This window comes from Gallinula chloropus, assembly GCF_964237585.1.
Source record: "Gallinula chloropus genome assembly, chromosome: 3".
NCBI classification, from domain to species: Eukaryota; Metazoa; Chordata; class Aves; order Gruiformes; family Rallidae; genus Gallinula; species Gallinula chloropus.
In genome coordinates this window covers 112,675,599-112,697,168 of record NC_140087.1, presented here as the reverse complement: position 1 = coordinate 112,697,168, position 21,570 = coordinate 112,675,599, and the positions used below count along the sequence as shown (strand labels likewise).

The following is a 21,570-nucleotide window of genomic DNA, read 5'->3' as shown; positions in this document are numbered from 1 at the left end:
AGGTGTCTGCTCACCAGAGTTGGGTTCAAAGGGACAGAGTAGTTCCTTGATCTGCTGGCCACACGTCTTCTAATGTAGCCCAGTATGTGGTTTCTTTAATTCACAGAGAGAATATCTGGCTGGCACATAAGCTGATGATTTAATTTTTTGCTTGCTTTGTCACCAAATAATTTGTCCTTGTTGCATGTCTGTCAGTACTTAAGTGATGTTGCCTGTGTCCTCACCATGAATGGATGCATCCCAGATGACGAGTCCATTCCCAGCTGAGTAAACCAACAGCTTTAAAGCACTTCTCATCTCACATCAGAGGTTTTTCTACGGGAGATGTAGGATGGTTCAGGTTGAAATGTGGTGGAACCACGTACTGAGACACAGAAAGGAGTGTTGTGATTGTATACCTGGGAATGGGAGGAGCAAGAGAAAAGCACGCTCCCAGAGTGAATGTCTGAGTGGAAAATGGGTTTTGTTGTTGTTGTGAACATGCTTTATTTATTTGAGCAGCTCTGCAGTCACAGTGGCAGTCACTGGGATGAACTAGGTGGAAGGCATTGCCAGGAATGGCTTGGGGTCACAGCCTGGTAGAGGGATATTTCATTGCCAGGCTTCTGTTGCCTGTTGCCTTGAAATATAAGAGCTAAGATTTTGACAAACAGCTCTTCTTGGGATTGAGAATTCAAAAACACATATTCCTTTGAAGTCCACATGTAATCTGCCGAGACAGAGCTGAAAAGGAGAAAAACATGTCCCTCAAACTTTAAGGAGACATGAGGAGTTGTGGCTCCAGTCCCTCTCAGCTAGATATTTTAGTGACACCTTCATTCTACTCTTCCTCCCCTACAGAAAAGTATTTTCTGAGGGTTGAAAACTGAGGTGCTGAGATAAACCATAAGGGGCAGGCAGCCAGACAGCAGGAGATGTTACCTCAGTTTGCATCCCTGGTGGTTGGAGCAACTTCCAGGAACAACTGGAGGTGTAAAGTGACTGTCTGTAAAAAACGAGGGTGGCACTTGAAGCGAACCAGTGGGAAATAAAGAATGACACCACTGAAAATGAACAGGACGATGTAGAGGATCTCAATCTGGGGTTGATCGATGATGGGAGCTAACACCAGGTACACTGCTGCAATCAGCACGATTATAGGGATGATAATTGGGACCTGTGAAAATAAAAAACCATCAGTGTAAAGATTCATATAACCCTGGGGTGGTGGTGGGTCTGGACCACCCTGAAATTTGTGCAGAAGGCTTTTTCAATTAAACCCTGCTGCAGCCTGAGGTATTACCCAGAAATCCAAATTAATCCAGACATCCTGTTTCCCAGCCCATCCCAAATCCATGGTTGAACATTCCTGCAGGAGCCACATCACTGCCACACAGGATACCCAGTAGTGTTTTGCAAAGCCTGGTAGTGTCAGCCCATCATCTCTCTCCTGGGGGAATCCCATGAAAACCAGGATGTTCATTCAGCTTGTCTCAGGGACGAGTCACTGTTTGGCACTCACAGTCTCATGACACCCCCATTCCTAGGATTTTTTCTGTAAAAATGTTCCCCTCGGTCGCTGAGGAAGCACTGCAGCTCAGCTCGCTCATGGCTCCAGGGGAAGCTCAAGTAACTCCTGATTTCCTTCCACTTTGCTGTTTTGTGGGGAACAAACACATCCCCTGGCCATCTCAAAGGTCTCAGGGCATTCGTGATGAGTTTTCTCTCCCTTCCAAGGCTCTCACACCTGCACTGCCCACTGAGGAGTGCAACCGAGCTCTGAGACCATGAACAGGCAAATGCATTGGTGATCAGAATCAATTTTCCAAATCAATCATTTTCCTCTTAAATTTCTAAGAAAAAAGAGGATATTGTAGATATATTTTCCAAGGGGCGGCAGGGACAATAGTGTATTATCAACTTATCAGTATAGATAATTAGATAATTCAACAACTTAACTTATATCTGTATATTCACATCATCATGCCCATCATTGACTTTGCCTAGACAAAATGTGCAATTAACATAGGAAGGAGAACCACCCTACATCTGCAGGCAAGCAACCTCAGTGCACTCTGTTCTCTTGTAATGCTCTTTTAGTCACTTAGGCAATAAAGGAAAAGGGTTTGAGGGTATTATGATCTTACTTTACCTTGTAGGATCTTGGCAACTCTGGTTTCTTGATTTTTAAATACAGGAGACCAGAAATAGTCATGCCATAGAAAAACCATGCTATAAAACTGGAAGAAAAAGAAAAGGAAAAAAAAAAGACAGCATGAAATCTGGGGTGAGATCATCCAGGAATGTCATCCCTGCCTTCCAGGTCCCAGATGTTTCTATTTCCAACTAAGAAGAATATTGATATAAATTTAGTAGTTCTTCCATTAATTTCCTTTCCAGCACAGACAGTGGGAGCTTTAGAATGATCTGAGTACCACGGATCCACTTCAGTATGAGGATCAATCACATCCACTTCATGGATTCACAGAATTGTAGGGGTTGGAAGGGACCTCCAGAGGTCATCGGGTCCAACCCCCCTGCCAAAGCAGGTTTCCCTAGGACAGGTCACACAGGTAGGTGTCCAGATGGGTCTTGAATATCTCCAGAGAAGGAGACTCCACAACCCCCCTGGGCAGCCTGTCCCAGGGCTCTGTCACCCTCACTGTGACGAAGTTCTTCCGCATGTGGGTGTGGAACTTCCTGTGCTCCAACTTGCAGCCATTGCCCCTTGTCCTGTCCCCACAGACCACTGAGAAGAGGTTGGCTATTTCCCCATGTCACACACTTCAGATATTTATAAACATTAATCAGATCCCCACTTAAGTATGTAATGAGAGAAGCATTCATGCATTGCAGAGATGCTGGTTCCTAAGCTCGCTCTTTTCTTTCTTCTCCCCCTGCCCACCACAACATCAGTTAGAAGGCAATGGCTCAGGTTCAAAAAACCCCAGGACCATGGGGGATGCAAACAGAAATGTTATACACACCTGAAAAAGTTCACGATACTGGTGAAGTTTCCAGCCACTATCATTATTAAAGACATGGCAGATGTAAACAGCAGAGCAGGGGAGGGCGTGAGGCACCGCACATGAGCCATGGACAGGATGTCTGGCTGAAAGTCAAAGCAAAACAGTATGTCAGCATATCACGTACTCAGAGATCCTTACTCATCCCTCCTCAGCTGCTGGTGGGAGCTCTGCCTGCAGCCAGAGCCAGTCATGGTCATCAAATAAGCATCAGAGCGTTAAAGGTGTTGAACTCTGAGGAGGGTAAACATGGAATCCCCCCCTCCACCTCCCCAAGGATATTTTTATTGTGTCTCACTGATTTTATGTCATACATGCTCAGTTCAGGCAGACAAGATGGGGTTTTTAAACTACTGCTATGACAGGCTAGGGCTGAGCCAAATCAGAGCTTTGACGACGATCATCAGGACTCTGTGCACTCTTTTGTCCTCTGTCATGTCTCTCTGGAGTTTGGCTTCTCCAGGGCTGACTGGAAAATGAGGCAAAGGCTACTCCTGAAACATTCACGCAACTAACTGAAAGCAAACCAGGATTTGTTCCAGAGCACGGAGAGAATCACTAGCCATTGTACTGCTCGGCTCATTGGGAGAGTTTAATGAGAAAAGTTTATTTTTTCTTTTTTATTTCCAAGCAAAACATCATGTCAGGACTTCTGCTGGAGCCAAGTGTCTGAGAAATGGCATAAGCATTCAGCTTTTCATCTGGTATGGTTAAATTCAGACTGTGAACTGCTCAGTCCAGAGCTTGCCATGATGCAGCAGACACTGTCATAGGTAAAAGAGGAGACATGGAACCAGTAACCAAACAAAACCAGTAGCCACCAACTCAGTCACCTCCACCAACCCGGAACCTGGGTGTGGAGCTGGTGCACAGTGCTATCCTTTGCAACTGGGAGCAGAAATGCCAGATGGTGTGGGGAGGAAGGACCAAAGATGCAGAGGTCCATGAGAAGCACAACATGCCTGTTCAAAACAGAGGAGGACAACACAAAAAGCCTTCAGCACAAGAAGGATGTGGACCTGTTGGAGCCTGTCCAGAGGAGGACCACAAAAATTATTCAAGGGCTGGAGCACCTCTGCTCTGAAGACAGGCTGAGAGAGTTGGGCTTGTTCAGCTTGGAGAAGAGAAGGCTCTGGGAAGACCTTATTGCAGCCTTCCAGTACCTGAAGGAGCTACAGGAAAGATAGAGGGAGTGTAGTGATAGGACAAAGGGTAATGGCTTTAAACTAAGGAGAGCAGATTTAGATTAGATATTAGGAAGAAATTCTTCCCTGTGAGGGTGGTGAGGCCCTGGCACAGGCTGCCCAGAGAAGCTGTGACTGCCCCCGGGTCCCTGGCAGGGTTCAAGGCCAGGTTGGATGGGGCTTTGGGCACCATGGTCTAGTGGAGGGTGTCCCTGCCCATGGTGGGGGTTGGAACAAGATGGGCTTTGAGGTCTCTTCCAACCAAAACCAGTCTGTGATTCTATGATGAAAACCCCAGATAGGGCAGGTGTAAGGCTTGGTGTCACCTTGTAATTGCTATGAAGCTTGAAGAGCAGAGGTATCCTATGCTCTATCTGAAGAGCATTGGAAGGGAAGGCTGTAACAGGCCTGAGGTGAGCTTGCTTCAAAGGCAGCTTGCAGTGCTGAGTTACCTTCCCAGTGTGAGTAAGAGTGCCTCACAACACACAAGCATGACCAGGTCTCCCCTCCTGTGCTCCAATACATCAGTATTTCAATTGTTCACTTCAAAGCTGTTCTTAAAATTCAGGCTACATTGAATTATATATCTCTATGCAATTATGTGGCTGAAGAAGAAAGTCAAGAGACATCATGGGTTCTTTACTGAGAGGGTGGATGGGCACTGGAACAGGCTCCCCAGGGAAGTGGTCACAGCACTGAACTTGGCTGAGTTCAAGAAGCACCTGGACAATGCACTCAGTCCCATGTTCTGACTGGCTGGCGCTGTGTGGAGCCATGAGTTGGACTTGATGATACTTACAGGTCCCTTCCAACTCAGGAGATTCTATATGAACATACACATTACGTTTGAAAAAGATGGGGAAGAAAGTGTTTGAGCAAGAAACAAAACAGATGAGAGATTACTCTACCAACTGAACATACACCCTGTTTTCCTCTCCGCTTTAGTGTCCCAAGAAGGTAAAAGTTGCTCAGAGAAAGCCAGACCCCCTTTTTTTGCCCTTACCATGTGGCCTTCCCGTGCAGCAATGTAGCACACACGGCCTCCACTGAAGAACGTGCCATTGGATGAACCAAACGTAGACAGTGCCACTGACAGGGAGATGAGCCATGCCCAGCTGCCCAGGACTTTGTCCCTGCGGTGGGAAAGAGTGCACAGCATAACAGTCAGCTCATACATGTATCAAATACTCACAGTAGAACCAGACAGGTTCCTTCCCTCCATTACTCTCCCTGGCTTTTTTTCCCAAAGCTTTTCTAATGATTTAATGCCCCCTTCAATTTCCCATAATATTTAGTCACTAGTGACTTTGCCTTGTTTGGAAAAGGCAGCTTTTCTTCCTGCCTGGTGTATATATCTACATCCATCTACACTGCAGTGATGTACAAAGCTGTCACAACAGGCATCCCCCCCTTTTTGTGTGCAGATGCTGTGGTGCAAATCCTGGAGATACTGCTATTACAGCCAACAGTATTAGCTTGGAAATTGCAGAAAGACTGTTCCCAGCAGACCAGAGAAACACCCTGCATTATAACTTCTGCAATATGCAATAGAATTTAACCCTGTCATCCTGTATGTGTGTATTTCTGCTACTCTGTGAAGCAGGCTTAAGCCAAAGCAGTTTTTTGAATTCCAGAAGTTTGTTTCTTCAGCATGTGTCCAGTTCTGGACTCCCTGGTATAAAAAAAGACAGGGATCTCCTGGAGACGGTCCAGCTGAGGGCTATGAAGATAATGAAAGGACTGGAGCATCTCCCCTATGAGGACAGGCTGTTCAGGCTTGAGAGAAGAAGACTAAGAAGGGATCTGATTAATGTTTATAAATATCTCAAGTATGGGACAGAGGGGGAAATGGCCAGTCTCTTTTCAATGCTCTGTGGAGACAGGACAAGGGGCAATGGCTTCAAGTTGGAGCACAGGAAGTTCTGCACCAATATGTGGAAGAACTTTTTCACAGTGAGGGTGACAGAGCCCTGGGACAGGCTGCCCAGGGAGGTGGTGGAGTCTCCTTCTCTGCAGATATTCAAGACCCGTCTGGACACCTCCCTGTGCGACCTGTCCAAGGGAACCTGCTTTGGCGGGGGGGTTGGATGCAATGATCTCTTGGGGTCCCTTCCAACCCCTACAATTCTGTGATTCTGTGATGTTCAGACATTTATGGTTGGTTTTCTCTGAAACAGAAGTAGCGAGGTTCCAAATAGAGTAAAGATTTGGGAAATATGATAACCTCCTTATCTACAAGTTAAGCTTGTCTTCTGGAATTAAGCAGCATGAAGAATAGTGAATTGAGTAATAAATTCTGGTATTTGGGGTAAATATCACATACATGTAGACACACACATACACAGGCACACTGTTCATCTTAGCAGCAAAAATCAACAATTCATAAATTTTTTAGAACACTTTGTATTTCCATCTGAATTGTATGGCTTTAAGCCATGTTGGAACTAGATGCTCTTTGAGGTCCCTTCCAACCCAAACCATTCCATGATTCTACAAACCATATGCACTCAGGTTTCTAGTATCACCTGTCCTAACGTTCAAAAAAACAAGAGCTTCCCAAAATCACAGCTTATCTACCACAATAATTTATAACTTGTAGTTTAGAAACTTAATACCTGGGATATGGTCCTTCAGGCTTCAAGTAATCAAGCTACTTGCAAAAAACAGAACTATTTTTTTTTTTTCCTTTTTCAAAATGATGGAATCTGGGCATCTGCTGCGATCATGCGACTCCATAACCACAAGATCTCAGGGGAAAACAATATCTATCACAAGATGAATAATAAAATCTTTAGCACTTGTGTATTTTGCATTTATGAGATCAGTGCTTTGCTGTTTGGACCCTGAGAATGAACCACGGGTGCTGCTGTGAGTAACCTCTTACAAGCAAACCGAGATCTGCAGCTGCTGTGAAATTCCTGCCCTCAAAGAAACACTGGGGAGAGTTTCACGAGCTCCTTTTGTGGCTGCATCTCTTACCACTGAACAATGTTTCTCTCTGGCAGTTTTCTTTTTATATGGGGAATAAATGCATTTAAATGTTACATGTCCTCCTCTGGCTTCTTTATAGTTTTCCCATCCTTCCTTAGTGGCCTGAGTAGCTGCATCTCTTGCTCTGAACCACAGCTGTGACACTCCTCAGCCTGTGACTATCTATCTGCCTGTCCTCCAGGCTTTTGAGTGCCCAGCTTTCTGGTTGCTAGTTCAGTGTTTCTTCTGGAATTGCGCTCTCAGGGTGAAAAGGTTAATCAGGCAGGAAAAGGAGATGTGTTAAAAAGGAGGAAACTCACAAATAACTTGTTAACTGGGAATGTTGGGAAAGGAAGTGCAGAGAAAGTTCACGACACTGCAGCTTAGTGAGGCTTTGTAACCTGTTCAAACAAAGCACTAGACCTTTAAAAGCTCCTGCTTATAATGACATGAAAGGCCATTAGAGAACACATGGACGAGAGCTCAGTCAGACCTTCAGACTGGAGATCTTCTGAAATGCACACAGAGGCAAAGCTGGTGATGATTTTCATAGGAAGAGGCTGAGCAGCAATATTATCTCTGGATATAATGTGTCATTGTTTCTGCCAGATGACTCATTTAGGGCAAGCATCGATTCTGTGTCTTTGGAAATATTTAAACTGAGGCAGGATGTTCTAGTGGAAGGTCATCAGGTTAGAAATCCGTGGTACCTACATCTCTCATGATGGTCCCTTCCTACTCTTCCTAAAATCTTTGCCCTTCACAGATCGTTTTTGTATCACCAAACACTTGAGGATGGAAGGTGCACAGCTTCTGTGCATCTCTGGAAAAGCAGAAGCCAACTGAAACCTCCAGTTACCAAAAGCTATGAAACACTTCTCCTCCTCTAAGGATGTTGTAGACATCAGTGTCATTTTCCATTTCCCCCCAGATGGAGAAACTGAATGAACACGCTCTAGTTCAGTCTAATTTCCAGTTGCTGAGCAGACAGGATACACTCAGTGGGTTCTTGTCTCACTCCCAAATCACTGCCTCTGCACTAGTGGGGCAGCACATTGTCTTCTCCACTGTTACGGAAATATCTAAAATGTGGGGGACCTACCAGTCCCCAGGCCTGGATAGGACCCTCACTGCATCCTCACCGTGGAACAGCACTTAACCCTCCTGAAACTGAGGACACAGCCCGTATCTTACAGGACGCTACTGGCTGTGTTGCCACAAGCGCAGCTCACCCCCAAGTGACAGCCACCGCTCCTGAAGACAGCAGCTCAGATGGAGTCATGGCTGCCAAGTAGCTCACGTTTACCAGCAAGTACAGGCATGTAACCAGAGGAATGGCAATCATCACAGCTCTGGGAAGGGTCACCTGGAAAAGGGATGACAAGAGCGTTAGGTACAGCACATTTATGCCCACGTTGGGCTTTTTCTTTGTGTTGTCTTCACCACCACCCACATCTCTCTCTCATTCAAACTCCTGCGCCCACCAAGCTTTTCCACAGGACAAGACTCAGATCCAGAGTCACACAATTGACCTGGCAGTTTTTACATCAGCCTCCCAAAGCTGTCAGGACAGCAGTAAGGCTAGTCTTGAAAACAACAGAAAACCCCAAACAAATCTTATTAAAAAAGACTGTAGTTCATAGCTGCCCAAGATGTCCATTGCTTCATCATTTGATTAACTTAATACTGATTTATTGATTACTTTCTTGATTACCTTGATATTGACTTGTTACTAGTGTGTTATGAGTCCTGGCGTGCTGCATCTTCCCATGCACATCCCACTAACATGGATGAAGTACCAGTGTGTGTTGTGTCACATTTAACTGCTCTAAGGGCTAAATCAAAGGGAAATTTGCACTAGGAAGGAATTATGGTTTTGCTTCCTAGGGACAGGATGCTGCCTTGGAACTTCATGAGCCATTTTAAGGCTCACTAAAATCAGCACACACTACCTTATACACCTGAAAGCACTGGATATAAGCACAGAGTAGGGCAATCACAGAGCAGCCGTATACCTCTGAAAACCTGAAATATCACTTTTTCTTGCATTTTTCATTCCAGCTATAGGACAAGCCAAAGCAATTCCTTATGTTGTTGCCTCCACTGTGCAAGGGTTTGAATATCAGTGCTCATGGTCCTCTGGGAGAGCGTGCCACATGATCCTAGGATCTTTGCTACCATTTAGATTAATATTTAACTGTTTATTTTCATTTAATCTGTAAAATCTTGTGTGTTGCACTGGTAGAAAGCACGCTTTATACATTCAGCGCTCATGCAGCTCTTTCTACAGAAGGGTTGTTTGCTGTTGTGGTGTCTGACCTGTGAAGAAAGCTAATACAGCTCAGAGAGGGCTGATACAAGATGCAAACAAGCTGCTTCAGCGCCTACAGCATGGGCAGAACAATGCCTAAAAAAATACACACTTAAAGACAAGGGACATTCATACTTTCCCTCCCCAGCAAGGCTTGGCTTGCTCTGAAGTTCCCCTTCAAGCAATGAGGAGAGATAAGTGTTATTTTGGATGCATATATCGTGGATCAACCCTTGCAGGGAGTATGTGGTGTTAAGAAACCTTTATGGATGATAGCAAAGCGAGTGCTTTTCTACATAAATCTAGGTGTCTGGAGTGACATCCTCTAAACAAGAAGACAAAACTTCATCCCCAAAGCATTCAAGTGCTGCCAAACAGATTTTTTTTCCCCACTCAACTAGGTATTTTGGTGCTTTCTTGTAGGTAGGCTGTTATTTTGCTTAGACACTCGTCATTATCTTTTCTGGACACATTCACAGGTGTCCAGCCCCAGAAGACAGAACAAACCAGGGGAAAGCTCAGTAGTCTTTCCTCAATGCTCCAATCCCTTGATTACCCCTCTTAACACATTCATGGATAGAATCAAACATAGCAGCAGCAGGATTAAGTGAAACCCAGACCACTCACTCACCTCAGGCTTCTTCAGTTCCTCAGTAACGTAGTTCAGGTTGTTCCACCCATCATAGGACCAGAGTCCCTGGTAAAAGGCAACTCCCACTGCTCCGATACTTGCAGTCGTGTTTTGAAAACCACTCTGAAAACTCTGAGTTTGTCCCTTGGCAAGCAGCACCAACCCACCCACCACGATCACCAGCAAAGCCAAGAGTTTGGCAGCTGTAAAAATGTTCATGACAGATGTCGCCAGCCTCACGTTGAGGCAGTTGATGATAGTTAAAAGCAGGATGCAGGCAGCAGCTGTACACTTGATGACAACCTGTGGCGATGAGCATCCTGGGTAGAACGGTGCAACGGCGTATTCGGCAAAGCTCAGACAGACAGCTGCCAAACCAGCTGGTCTCACCAGGATAACAGAAGTGTAGGCGAAAAGGAAAGCAGGAAAAGAACCAAAAATCCTCAGGATGTAAATATACTCTCCTCCGGACTCTTTAATTATGGTTCCAAGCTCAGCATACGACAAGGCTCCGAACATAGCCAGAAGACCACACGCTGCCCAGATAAGCAGGCTGCTGGTAGGGCTCCCCATATGATGTAGCACCCACTCAGGGGACATAAAGATCCCTGAGCCTATCATGGTGCCTGCAATTAATGACACTCCACTAATGAGGCCAACCTCTTGCTTCAGTCTTAGTTTCTCCTTCCCTTCACTTGGATCTGTGGATGAACGAAGTGAATCTGTTGTCTTCCTCCTCCTCATTGTGGAAGTGAGAGCAGATGTTGTCAGGAGAAACTATGGAGTAAGACTGAGGCATTTGAATAAGGACAATCTCAGTCTTTTAGGGTAAGTTAATAATTACAAAAGTCATACTGAACACGGTCAAAAACGTACCTTCTGCCTTTCACGTACTGTCATTACCCAATTTACCTTCATAATAATTTATGGCTGTTGAGATTGATTATCTTTGACTCTCACTGCAAGCAACTGTAATGGACAGCAGTCAGCACCACCTCAGAATCTCAGTACCTTGCTGGATTGTGCCCCTGATTACCTCTCCTTTAAATTATGCTTCAAAGGGCATCTGAAATAAGGATTAAAGGAAGAAAATCTCCAAGCAAACCTGTACTTTATTCTTTGATTAATAGGCAGTGCTCTAGCACCTGCTTTAGCGTTCATTCCCCACCATAAAGTGATCAAACAAGCCTGTCACCCAACAGGTCCACAGCGAGGGACATTTTCAGTGTCTTCACCAAAGGCACAGAAGTGTTCTGCTAAAAACAGTCCAGAGGTTTTCTGCACAACAGCAATGCAGTCCCAAAACCCGCATTCTTCACCTGGTGTGCAACAAGCCAACTGATGCACAGAGCTGAGACATTTGTTTTTATTTCTAGTCTGCAGGTGTCCTGGTTTCAGTCAGGATGGAGTTAACTTCTTCTGTAGCAGTGGATGGAATGCTGTGTTTGAGAGTTAAAATGAAAGCAGTGCTGATAACACCCTGATGTTTTTCAGTTGAGTCAAGCAGTCAAGGACTTTCTCAGTTCTTCCTATTTCCCTATTAATGAGAAAGGAGGGGATGAAGCCAGGACAGGTGACCCAAAGGGGCCAAAGAGACTATTCCATGCCAATTAAGTCATGCTCAGTATAAAGGGGGGCTGATGGGAGGAGAAGGGGGTGGCTCCAGGACACGTGGTTTTTGGGGGACGGTCGGGTTCCGGGACGGGTCTGGGTGGCAGGGCCTGAGTTGTGGGTTCGGTGAGAAACTGCATTGTGTATCAACAGCTTCATATATTTTTTGCTCTGAAGTCCTGTTGGCATTGTTATATTGTATCTTTCTGCTATTCTAGTAAACTGTCCTTATCCCAACCCACGGGCTTTTGGTTTCTTGGTTTTGGGGTTGTTATTTGCCCCTTCCTTTTCCCTTCCCTACCCATCCATCCTCCCCCCCCCCCCAACTTCTCCTCCTCCTCTTTTCCTTTAAAGAGCAGGCAGCTGCATGGATTTTGGCTCTCAGCCGGGGTAAAACCATGACAGCAGGGCAACATCTAACAGCAGCCGGCACACCAAAGGCATCCAGGGTTCCTTCTGTATGGTAACAGGGCTTAGCTGACCAGTGTTCTTCAACCTCCTTATCCGCCTTTCACCCAGCTTCATCATTCCTACGTGCTTTACTTTATGCTCCAAATATCTGGGCAGGTGTCCCAATCAGCACACTCATTGCTCACAAAGGGGGTACACTTTAGTATTAAAATCAGGACAGGTTAGCTGAGGAGACACGGATACTTTCTTGGTACTATTCCAAGGCTGGTTATGTTTGATATATACTTGTAATAGGGAAAGAACACCTTGAAGGGCCCTATTGTTAGAAATCCTTGGTCCATTAAGACATCCTGTCCCGCTTACTGTACTTTCAGAACATACTGTTACAGATACTGGAGGTGGTGTCTACTTTGTACATAACCTTTGTGTTTCCTACAATAGTAGGGGGCAGTTCTGACCTTTTCAAGTTTTAGAAAGTGCATGAGGAGAAGAGTAAATAGGCTATAACTTAATTACATTTTTATAGGCCCTTTTTGCCAGTGGACATGAGCTATGCACATTCTTACCAGACCACGATCCTTAGAGGACTTTGTCCCTGCTCATCTTCTATACATTTCAGTGCATGCCCAAGAGGAGTGGTACAGCTGTGAGCTTTTGGAAATGGCACTGAACTGACCCTGGCTTAGCCATCTAACACATACAATGTCAGATTTGGGGGAGGGTTCTGCTATAAATCTGAACCTTTTCACAGTGCATGAGGGTGTATTTTGTGATCTGAGATATGTACAAAGTATTGAGCAGAAAGAAATGTCCATATGGAGTCCTTTGAAATGAACCTAAACTTTACTGACTGCAACTGCGAAGAAGGAGAGTTAGTCCTTGGTAGTCTCTTGCAGGCTTTCGTGGAGTGAGACCTTCCTCAGCTTTTCATGGAAACACCAGACCTGGAATCTTTAAAAATGTCTTTCCTCCTCATTCATTTGAACTTACATGAATATAAGCAAAAAAATTATTTTAATTGTTTGTCTAAAAGTTCTTTCTCTTCTAAATAATTTAATTTCACTTTCCTTGGGGTTTTTTGGGGTTGTTTCTTTTATTTTAAAAAAAATTGTTAGCTTTGCAGTTTTCCATGGGTAACACTTGGACTATTATCAAAACTCATGGACCAATAAGAAAAAACAACCTATACAAGTCACATAATTTCAACAAAGTTGAACAAGTTTTAGCATCGGACTGCAAGCCTTTAAATTCTTCAAGGAAGAAAAAAACCCAGTTCAAATCTTACTGAAGAGTGGGTTTCCTTAAGTATAAATCTTATTATTAGATGAAGGAAATAATGAGAAAAGATCAGGGGGTGTTAGGGATACTAGAAGCTATTCCTAATACCAACTCACTAGTTAGTATTCACTAGGAAATGAATCCCAGCTGGCTATCTCAATTTCAACGTCACTAATAAAAATCCATAGCTATAACAAAAGTGCCAGGTTACTTTATCTGTATCAAGTAGGGTTTTTTCAAAGTCATGCTAGCAGAGATGTGAGTTCTGAGAAGAAACACATGCCCCTTGTACTGCAAGGATGCAAGTTAATGCATTGCAAGTTAATGGTCTCCAAAGCGCTTGAGACCTTGGAGGGAGGCATCCCAGCAACGCAGAGCATTTTGTTTTACTTCTACTAAGGGACAGTACCCTTCTTGTTAGCTGGTTTAGCTATTTGTAGTGTATTCTTTTTGAAATTGCTAATCACAGTCTTGGGCAACGCTGCAGTCCTCCTGAAGTTTAAAGGTCTGTCTTTTTCTGCACTGTGGACACTCCACTTCTGAGTGCATCCACACATGTATTATGTATACCAATCCTAACTGAAAAAGCATTCACTAAATACAGTTAAATCAGTGCTAAAGGAAAACTTTATATGACTACAGGTGGTTCAGTATTCTTCTAGTGAGGTTGCAGATACATTTCCCTAACTGTTCTCCTGTTTTAATGAAGGAGCTTCTCTTCTGAAGTGTAAAGGCATGGTTCTTGGAGGCCCTGAGAGAATCTCAAACCTCAACAGTTCCTGCTCCTAGGAATTACAAACTTTTAATCTGATGCTGTAGAATCAGAATTTCTTCAAATTTGGTCACAGAAAAAAAAAATATTCCTAGAAGACCACTCAGGTAACAAGGATTAATTAAGTAGTACATCAATAGCTTCAGTCAGCTCTTAAAGGGAGGTCTATTGCCAATCCCAGGATCATCGTTACTCAGTCCTAACTGAATCAAATTAATCATGATAAGAATTTGCAGAATTTTTCTTCCTGTGGAAGCAACTAAGACAGTCCAATTGCTTTGTAATCTTTTTTCCACTGACTTGTTCCTTTTTTGACTGGTATCATCAGTAAGGAGCAGCCATAAGATACTTTAGCCTAATGGATTTGTCACAGTTATCATCTGTCAAACCTGACGTGTATGTAAGAGGGCATCTCACTGCTCCTCTTCAAAAGATGTGTATGAGCAGGAGTAAAAGTGAAGTCCTGCTTGTTTCTTCTGTGGAGTGTAAACCTGTTGCACAAGGCCGCACATAGTACATCTCCTACCTAAACAACTCTCACTTTTCACTTACCTTTGACATTGGTTGCCATCTACTGGTCTCAAAACAATAAGGCAGCTTTGTCCAGTGAAACGTGCCTCACTCTACACTTGGTTTTGATATTTTGCATTATTGATTAAAAGGAAACTGTACAAGTGTTAGTTCTCAAATAGAGTATACCCAAGTCATGAATGGTGATTCTCCTTAATGTCCATAGGGCTGTTTTTATCTCAGCAATAGCTACAAGGACTAGAGAAAGCTCATTTAAGGTAAAGGCCAAAATCAGTGGTAAAAACTAAATGAAACATGTGGGCAAATATGTTGCAATATTTAATTTTAGGTCCCAGAAGTGGTACTTGGAACACAGTGATGGGTTTGGCTTCCTTATCCCATGCTTGGGAAGGAGTTACAAATCTCAGAATGGGGATTAAAAAGAACCCACAGTCTGAGGACGGAGTGGTCAAAGCCATTGCCCTTAGCTTTCTTCAGAGGTAGATGGCAATATTATACTTGCAATGTTATACTTACCAAATTGCACAGGGATTGAGATTCCGCTTTGAGAAAAATAATTAATTAATAAAAACCCACCAATCCAAGTTCTGCAAGGTGAACTAAGGGTTAGAGAATTCATTCAGGACATAACCTGTGGGTGCAATGGCCTTCTCTACTTGAAAACATGGAAAGTCTCAAATCCAAGTGGAATACCCTCACCTACAAAATTTGGGCTTTGAGCTGCAATTGCAGGAAGGTCTTGGTATCTCCACTTGTGATGTAAGTACAGATCCCTGCTTGAAAAGAGGGAGGAAATAAAGAGTAAGAAAGTGGAGCTCTGAAACAGGTCTTGAACACAGAAGAATAAACAGGGCAGGAAAAAACATGTTCCAAGTGCCTTGTGCAAAAACAGGAGAAGGAAAGAGGACTCATTCAGAGGTGCCTGCCTGGGGAAGAGGTGCCCTGTAGTGTTTCACTCTACCTCCACAGAGGCTCTTCTCACATCTGGGTCCCCAAACAGTGTACCTTCAGGTGTCCACCCTTCTGGAGGTGACCTGGACCCACCAGGTCCTTTTGTGGTGCTGTCAGCCCCTGTGCACCCAGGGACCAGCAGCGCTTGATTGCCCCTTGGAGACCAGAGTCCCATTCGTGCCTTGCAGCAAAGGAGCTCTGGCTGGGACTGTAAAAATACCATCATGAGCTGTAGCTAGCAAAAATACCCCAACCCCAGCTTGGGCTACTGGGAGTGGAATGGGGGTAAAAAGGCATTTCTGAGGATGCATGGCAGCCCTCAGCTTCACAACAAGAATTATCACAAAACCCAAGTCTGTTTACCTCTGGACAGTAACCGCCTTTCACTGTGACTTTACAATTGCTGATCTGGGCCCAGGGGACTAAGAGGGAATCTAAGAAAACAAGAATTTACTGTAAGCTGAGTTAGTGTTTCCTGCCTGGGTCTGCAGGCAGCCCGCAGCGGGGCCGCAGGAAGGTGAGCTGGAGGCTCCCCACTCTCCCTCAGTAAGGTCCTGGCATACCCAGGCCCTGCAAGTATTAAACCTGGAAAGATTTGCGTTTGGTTTAAAGATGTTGTGCGTTAAAACCTACTTGGTATCCTGAATGTTGCCAATCAGATACTGAATATTTTGTTTCGTTATCTTACTGTATCCAGGAGGAACCTACTAGAGTTGTACTGTATGTTCTCTGGGTTGCTGGGCATAGGGTGATAACAGTCCCACTCTTATAGGTTGCATGGGTGTACTCTTAAATAAAAGAACTGCTACAGAAAACAGTGATGGAATAGCACAAAGCGAGAACAACAGCTGAAAAGAAAATAATCACAACTTCCATGAGTACTGGTCCCAGCCACTGCTGGAAAAGTCAAAACTTGTGACTTAAAGGTCAGTTTACAAACATTTTATTCTTATTAAAAATATAAAATAATTATTAGAAAGGTTTATAATACAACTAGAAAAGATAATGCTAAAGAGTCAAATAAGGGTTGTGTTTTTACCACTAGACATTGCAAACCAATACAAGGGAAGATCCTAAGTGAGGAAGATCTCAACCCTAAGACTGAGAGCAACAGAAGAGTGTCCATGCAAGTGTTCACTCCCCAGGCTGGTGGGGCAGTGATGTCACTAAAAAAACCCATAATTCAGAACACAGAAAACCAAGTGTCTTCAGCTGATGCCGGCCCCAGGATTCCCCACTGTGGCACTGCAGGCAGGCAGTAGTGCTACTCTTCATTTCACCCACTGAAGGAATATTATCCAAATTTGTTCCTTCATTCCTGTTTATATCCGTATCTCCTGATTTCATGGCTACATACATACACACAGAGTGCATATATGTGTAAATACACACAGCATTCCAAAGTTGTCCTGATTTCTCTTGCCTCTCCTAGCAGTGCTTTAAAATTGTCTCAACAATTTCAAACTCCTTCTAAATATCTGAATAAATTTTTTAATTTATTAGATTTAATTCAAAATTAGATTATTATGTCCTGCATTAAGTCTGTTTTGCAGAATCATTACCAAATGTATGCTCTCACTTTAAATACCAGAATATAAATATTTGCATTAAAACTTTCTAGCAAGCAAGATGAAAAAAACAGAATTAAAGTGTGGCTGTATTTTCAACTCTGAAATTCTGTTTAATCAGTGACATTTATTCCTACATTTATGAGGAGATATCTAATAATACTTTCACTAACACTAAGCAGTGTTATTATTTTTAAAACAAACTTTTACAACACATGCTTGGAGCTTAACCTACACACTGACTGTGTTAGGTATCATTATAATAAAATAGTATCCTCTGTGTGATTCTTGTCAAGAACATCACAGTACTGGCACAAATCATTCCAGGTTTTCTTAGGTGAAAAGAAAACATTGTAACCAAAGGTATTTCACTTAGTGCCTTAACATTCTCACCAAAACTTCTACCTATTTTTAATGAAACCCTGGACCAGAAGTGATGTTTCATGCTCAGTCCCCAGCCCACCTCACTGGTGCTATGACAGCATGTTCCTCCCAACAACCCAAACCACTGGAACACTTGTCTGCCCCTTTTCTCCTTAAAATTGCTGTGGCAAAACTGAGGGAGCACCCAGCTTTGGTAGCATAGCAGAGGAGCTGCTCTGCTATGGGGCCATAAAAAGCACTCAGACAACAACAGCCAGGAAGAAAATGAGGGTAACCTTGCTTGCAAGTCTTGCAGGCTGCCTCTGCCTGCTTGCTTTCTCCCTGTCCCAGGATGGAGGGCAGGGTGCTGCTGGGTATGTTTACACCTGCATTGCCATCAGCACTGGTGGGGCAGATCACTCTTCCACTGCTCTTCCCCTGTGCTGGGCTGGGATGTGCTTCAGCATGTGGCCAGGGCCAGCGTGAGGTCAGGCTTTGCCCCTGCATGCCCAAAACATTTCTCTTGTGGAGTGGGTAGAGTCTGTATGCTGGACTCTGGGCCTTGCTTACACTGTGAAGCTGATCTCTGATCTCCTGGGATACACTTAGCCCGGGACAAGGGGGCTCAGCCTCCCAGTTACTGCCTAGCTTCTCAAAAAGCTAGAATAGGGGATTAATACTATCACTCTGTTTAATTACAACCTCACTTGGATGCTGTGAAGTATCAAGGGAAAAAAAAACCCTTTGCCTGGAGAAGTCATGTCTCTGGCTGGTGCTTTACGAAGTTGTGACCAATGTCTGTTTTGCAAAGAATGCTTCATCTTCTACAGTGTTACCAGCAGAAAAACTAATGACCTCAGGAAGATAGTGATGTGTTGAGATTGCAATTACTCCCATCTGTATGCTTTGGTTACAGTTATAAATAGATATGAATAAAAGGAAGGATGAAATGGATTACACATCTTTTCTCGGCCTTCCAGGGGAAGTATGTGTGGGAGATGGGGGACCAGGTTTTAATTCCATTTGGTAAGTTTGCTTTTGAGATTGTGTGAAGAAAAGAACTGTGCTTAAAGGTTTGGAAGACTCTTTCTGGTCCTGGATCAGAGCTTCCGAATTGCCCTTGTCAGGGATGATGTCACCTGATAAAATAATGATGTAATGGTACATCCAAGAATCACTCTGAAGTAGTATTGTTCTCTTGAATGCAAATTGGATGAATCTACAGATGTTGACTCCTAATTCTTAGCCAAAACGAGTGGAAAGACACTCTCATTTACAGACACAAACTTCCTGTTTTGCAGTGCACTAACAGGATGTATTACGCGGGAAGAAGTTTTCCAGCTGAACTGGATTTCCGCCTGGAGCCAGCTCAAGCCAGGAGGCAAAGCAAGCCACAGGCTGCACAGTGCCCACTTTTCCTGTGCTAGGACATGGGAATGGGTTATTCCCACCTGAACAGCTAATCTCTGCTTCCCACTCGCGAAGCTCTTTGCTCCCAGAATTACAGGAACAGCACATGGGTACAGCTGGGTGGGTGGTGGGTTCCTGCCCCAGCAGCCTGTGCAGCAATCCCAAAGTGCTGCTCTTCCCTCTTGCCCTGCCTTTTCTGTCTTCTGCTACAGACACGGGCTCACCCTTGGGCCCCCACCCCAGCACTGGGGGTGCGGGTGCACAAACAGCTGTTGGGCACTGATAGGAGATGAGCTGAACACAGGGCTCCTGTACTGCCAGGGAGGGAGAGCTGACTCAGAAACAGGACCTGAATTTTGGAAATATTAAAAAACACATTATCTCAACTGGATGATTTTTTGGTTTGTTTGTTCTGTGCTTGACTAACTGCCTAGGAAGAGGGATGCATGGGAAACAGAAGTACTTTAGAGGTCAGTAAAACCTGCAGATGGAATAAAAGGTAAGCCCACATGCCTATGAACACACTGTCGCTATTTATGTAACACTTTGTGCAACACATGCATAACATTGACACCTACTCTCCAGTACTACAATGCCCAACCATTTTGTTTCTGCTCAGGAAGCAAGCTAGGGTTTCCCTTCCCAAACACAGCGCTGGCACTGTATCTTCACTGCACCATGCCTTGCTGCTCTGAAGGCGTGTTTGGCACTGAATAAGGTTTGGGCTCTCTGTGTATAGGGACTAGGGGGTTCGTCTTCATGCTGTGAGTCAGAACAGGGGTCTTAATTAGCTCTGGGCTAATACAGTAATGCCACGTTTTGGTATTCAACTGATATGTCCAGTCATGTTGAAGTATCTGGCTGCTTGTGATTGGCCCCTTTGACTGAACAGGAAATTCTGGCAGGCTTCGGGTATGATCAAGATAGAAGAAAAATATATAGTCTAGTGATTACATCACAAGAGCAGAGATGACCACAGAGGTCCAATGTTACCCTAAGCAAAGTCCACCTGATGCTGGGCTGCTTCTTCGGAGCCTTATCAGAGGAACCTGCTGCAGTAGGAGGATCCCTATTTGAGACAGCAGTAGGTAGAAGGGTGTTGGTGAACTTAAGATGAGAGAAATTACATAAGCACAAAGTGCTGTTGCAGATCTTTCTAGTTTATCCTCTGTACTATTGCTCTTCATTTTTGAAAATACAGATAATTTCTAGTCCATGCAGGCTACGTTGGTGAGGCTTTTATGCAACAAAATAAAAAAAACCTTATGGATATACTTTTAGGATTCTTAAAATGGTTTTCCTGAGGAGAGTGGGAAAAAAAATCCCATTCTTCTTGGTTCTGGGATGGCTGAAAGTATCTTCTTTTAAGTGTGCAAAAACCCCAAACAACTGCCTTTTATTCAGAGCTCTTGTGATTGCTCCCACTGCTGGGGATATTTCTTTGAACCTTTCTCCCTGTTTAGAAACTAGAGTGTTTACTCATTACCGCTTCATGTATGAAATGAGTGAGAATCAATTTGATGCTCATCTTTGAGGTTTCCTTCTTTGTACTGAGTGTAATATGTGATCTTCAGTTCTAAGAGCCACAGTCTGCCTTCAGCATGAAGAGTTCCCAGAACTTAATTCTCTACTGGAAAGAAAAATCTACTTCTATTGAGACAGGCAGGCTTTCTTCTCAAGCTAAGCGCTGATAGCCGGTCTGTTGTGAAGGAGGTGAATGTGAAGTTAAAAACCAGCTGGCGTTATCTCTGGCTTTGCCACTCCAACGCTATTCACATTCATGGATATGAAATGATGCCATTAGTTACTCTTGTTCTGTTACAATGACAGTCCCCAGTGGCTGTGACTCTGAGGTATGTTTATGAAGCTTGTTTATACCTCAGCCAATTACAAGGGGGTGAAGGACTCAGGGATAAAAGCTGTCTTGCCGGTGAAACCAGTCTTAGGCTGACACCTTCTTGCCCATTCTAGCACAGACTTACTCAGCAAAGCACTTCCACCAGTGACACTTCTTCCTCGGGACCAGTTCACGAAGGTGGCAGGTGTCCATTCCCTGATGCCTCCTCTCAGGCATTTCCTTTACACCTCTTGCAGAGCAGCTCTTTGGAAAAGCTCATCACATCGACAGGAGCCAGGACCATGTAACTGAATGGCAAGTCAGCCTCCCCACATTTTAAAAGAGTAATTAAGTAATGAGTAAGTCTAAAAATTGGATTAGTGACAAAATGTGTTATAATTCAGCTGTGAATTCTGTTGGTACTAAACTGAAGTGTTTGCACTAGCTCAGCATGTTACGTCACTTCCTAGATAGTCAAAAATAAGGCTGCAATAGATGGTCTTCCTCGGAGTAACTCACACTTGCCCAGACAGGTAGGGAAAACAAATAGAAACAGTGGCACAGTTTGCAGCAAGAGAGCAGACTGGGCTTTACAGCACACTGAGAACCTGGCTGGTTATACTAAAGGAAGGTCTTTTTGTACCAGTTTCTGCGTTAAATGGGAAATTTGAAGGAGGCTAAGGTAAGTCAGAAGAGTTCTTCCCACACATGGGAGAAAAGCTTAATGTAGTTTTAAA

The 21,570-nt window shown here is 44.0% G+C and overlaps 1 protein-coding gene across 1 annotated transcript; it reads right to left on the bottom strand.

Annotated features, from left to right (window-relative positions):
* Window positions 1-922: 922 nt before the first annotated feature.
* On the bottom strand, window positions 923-10,845 carry LOC311190407 (b(0,+)-type amino acid transporter 1-like; the record flags this gene model as incomplete). Its single annotated transcript, XM_084262319.1, has 6 exons — window positions 923-1,156; window positions 2,132-2,219; window positions 2,967-3,091; window positions 5,193-5,322; window positions 8,392-8,525; window positions 10,102-10,845. The coding sequence occupies 6 exons, from the start codon at window positions 10,843-10,845 to the stop codon at window positions 923-925; spliced, it is 1,455 nt and encodes a 484-aa protein (XP_084118445.1).
* Window positions 10,846-21,570: the final 10,725 nt, after the last annotated feature.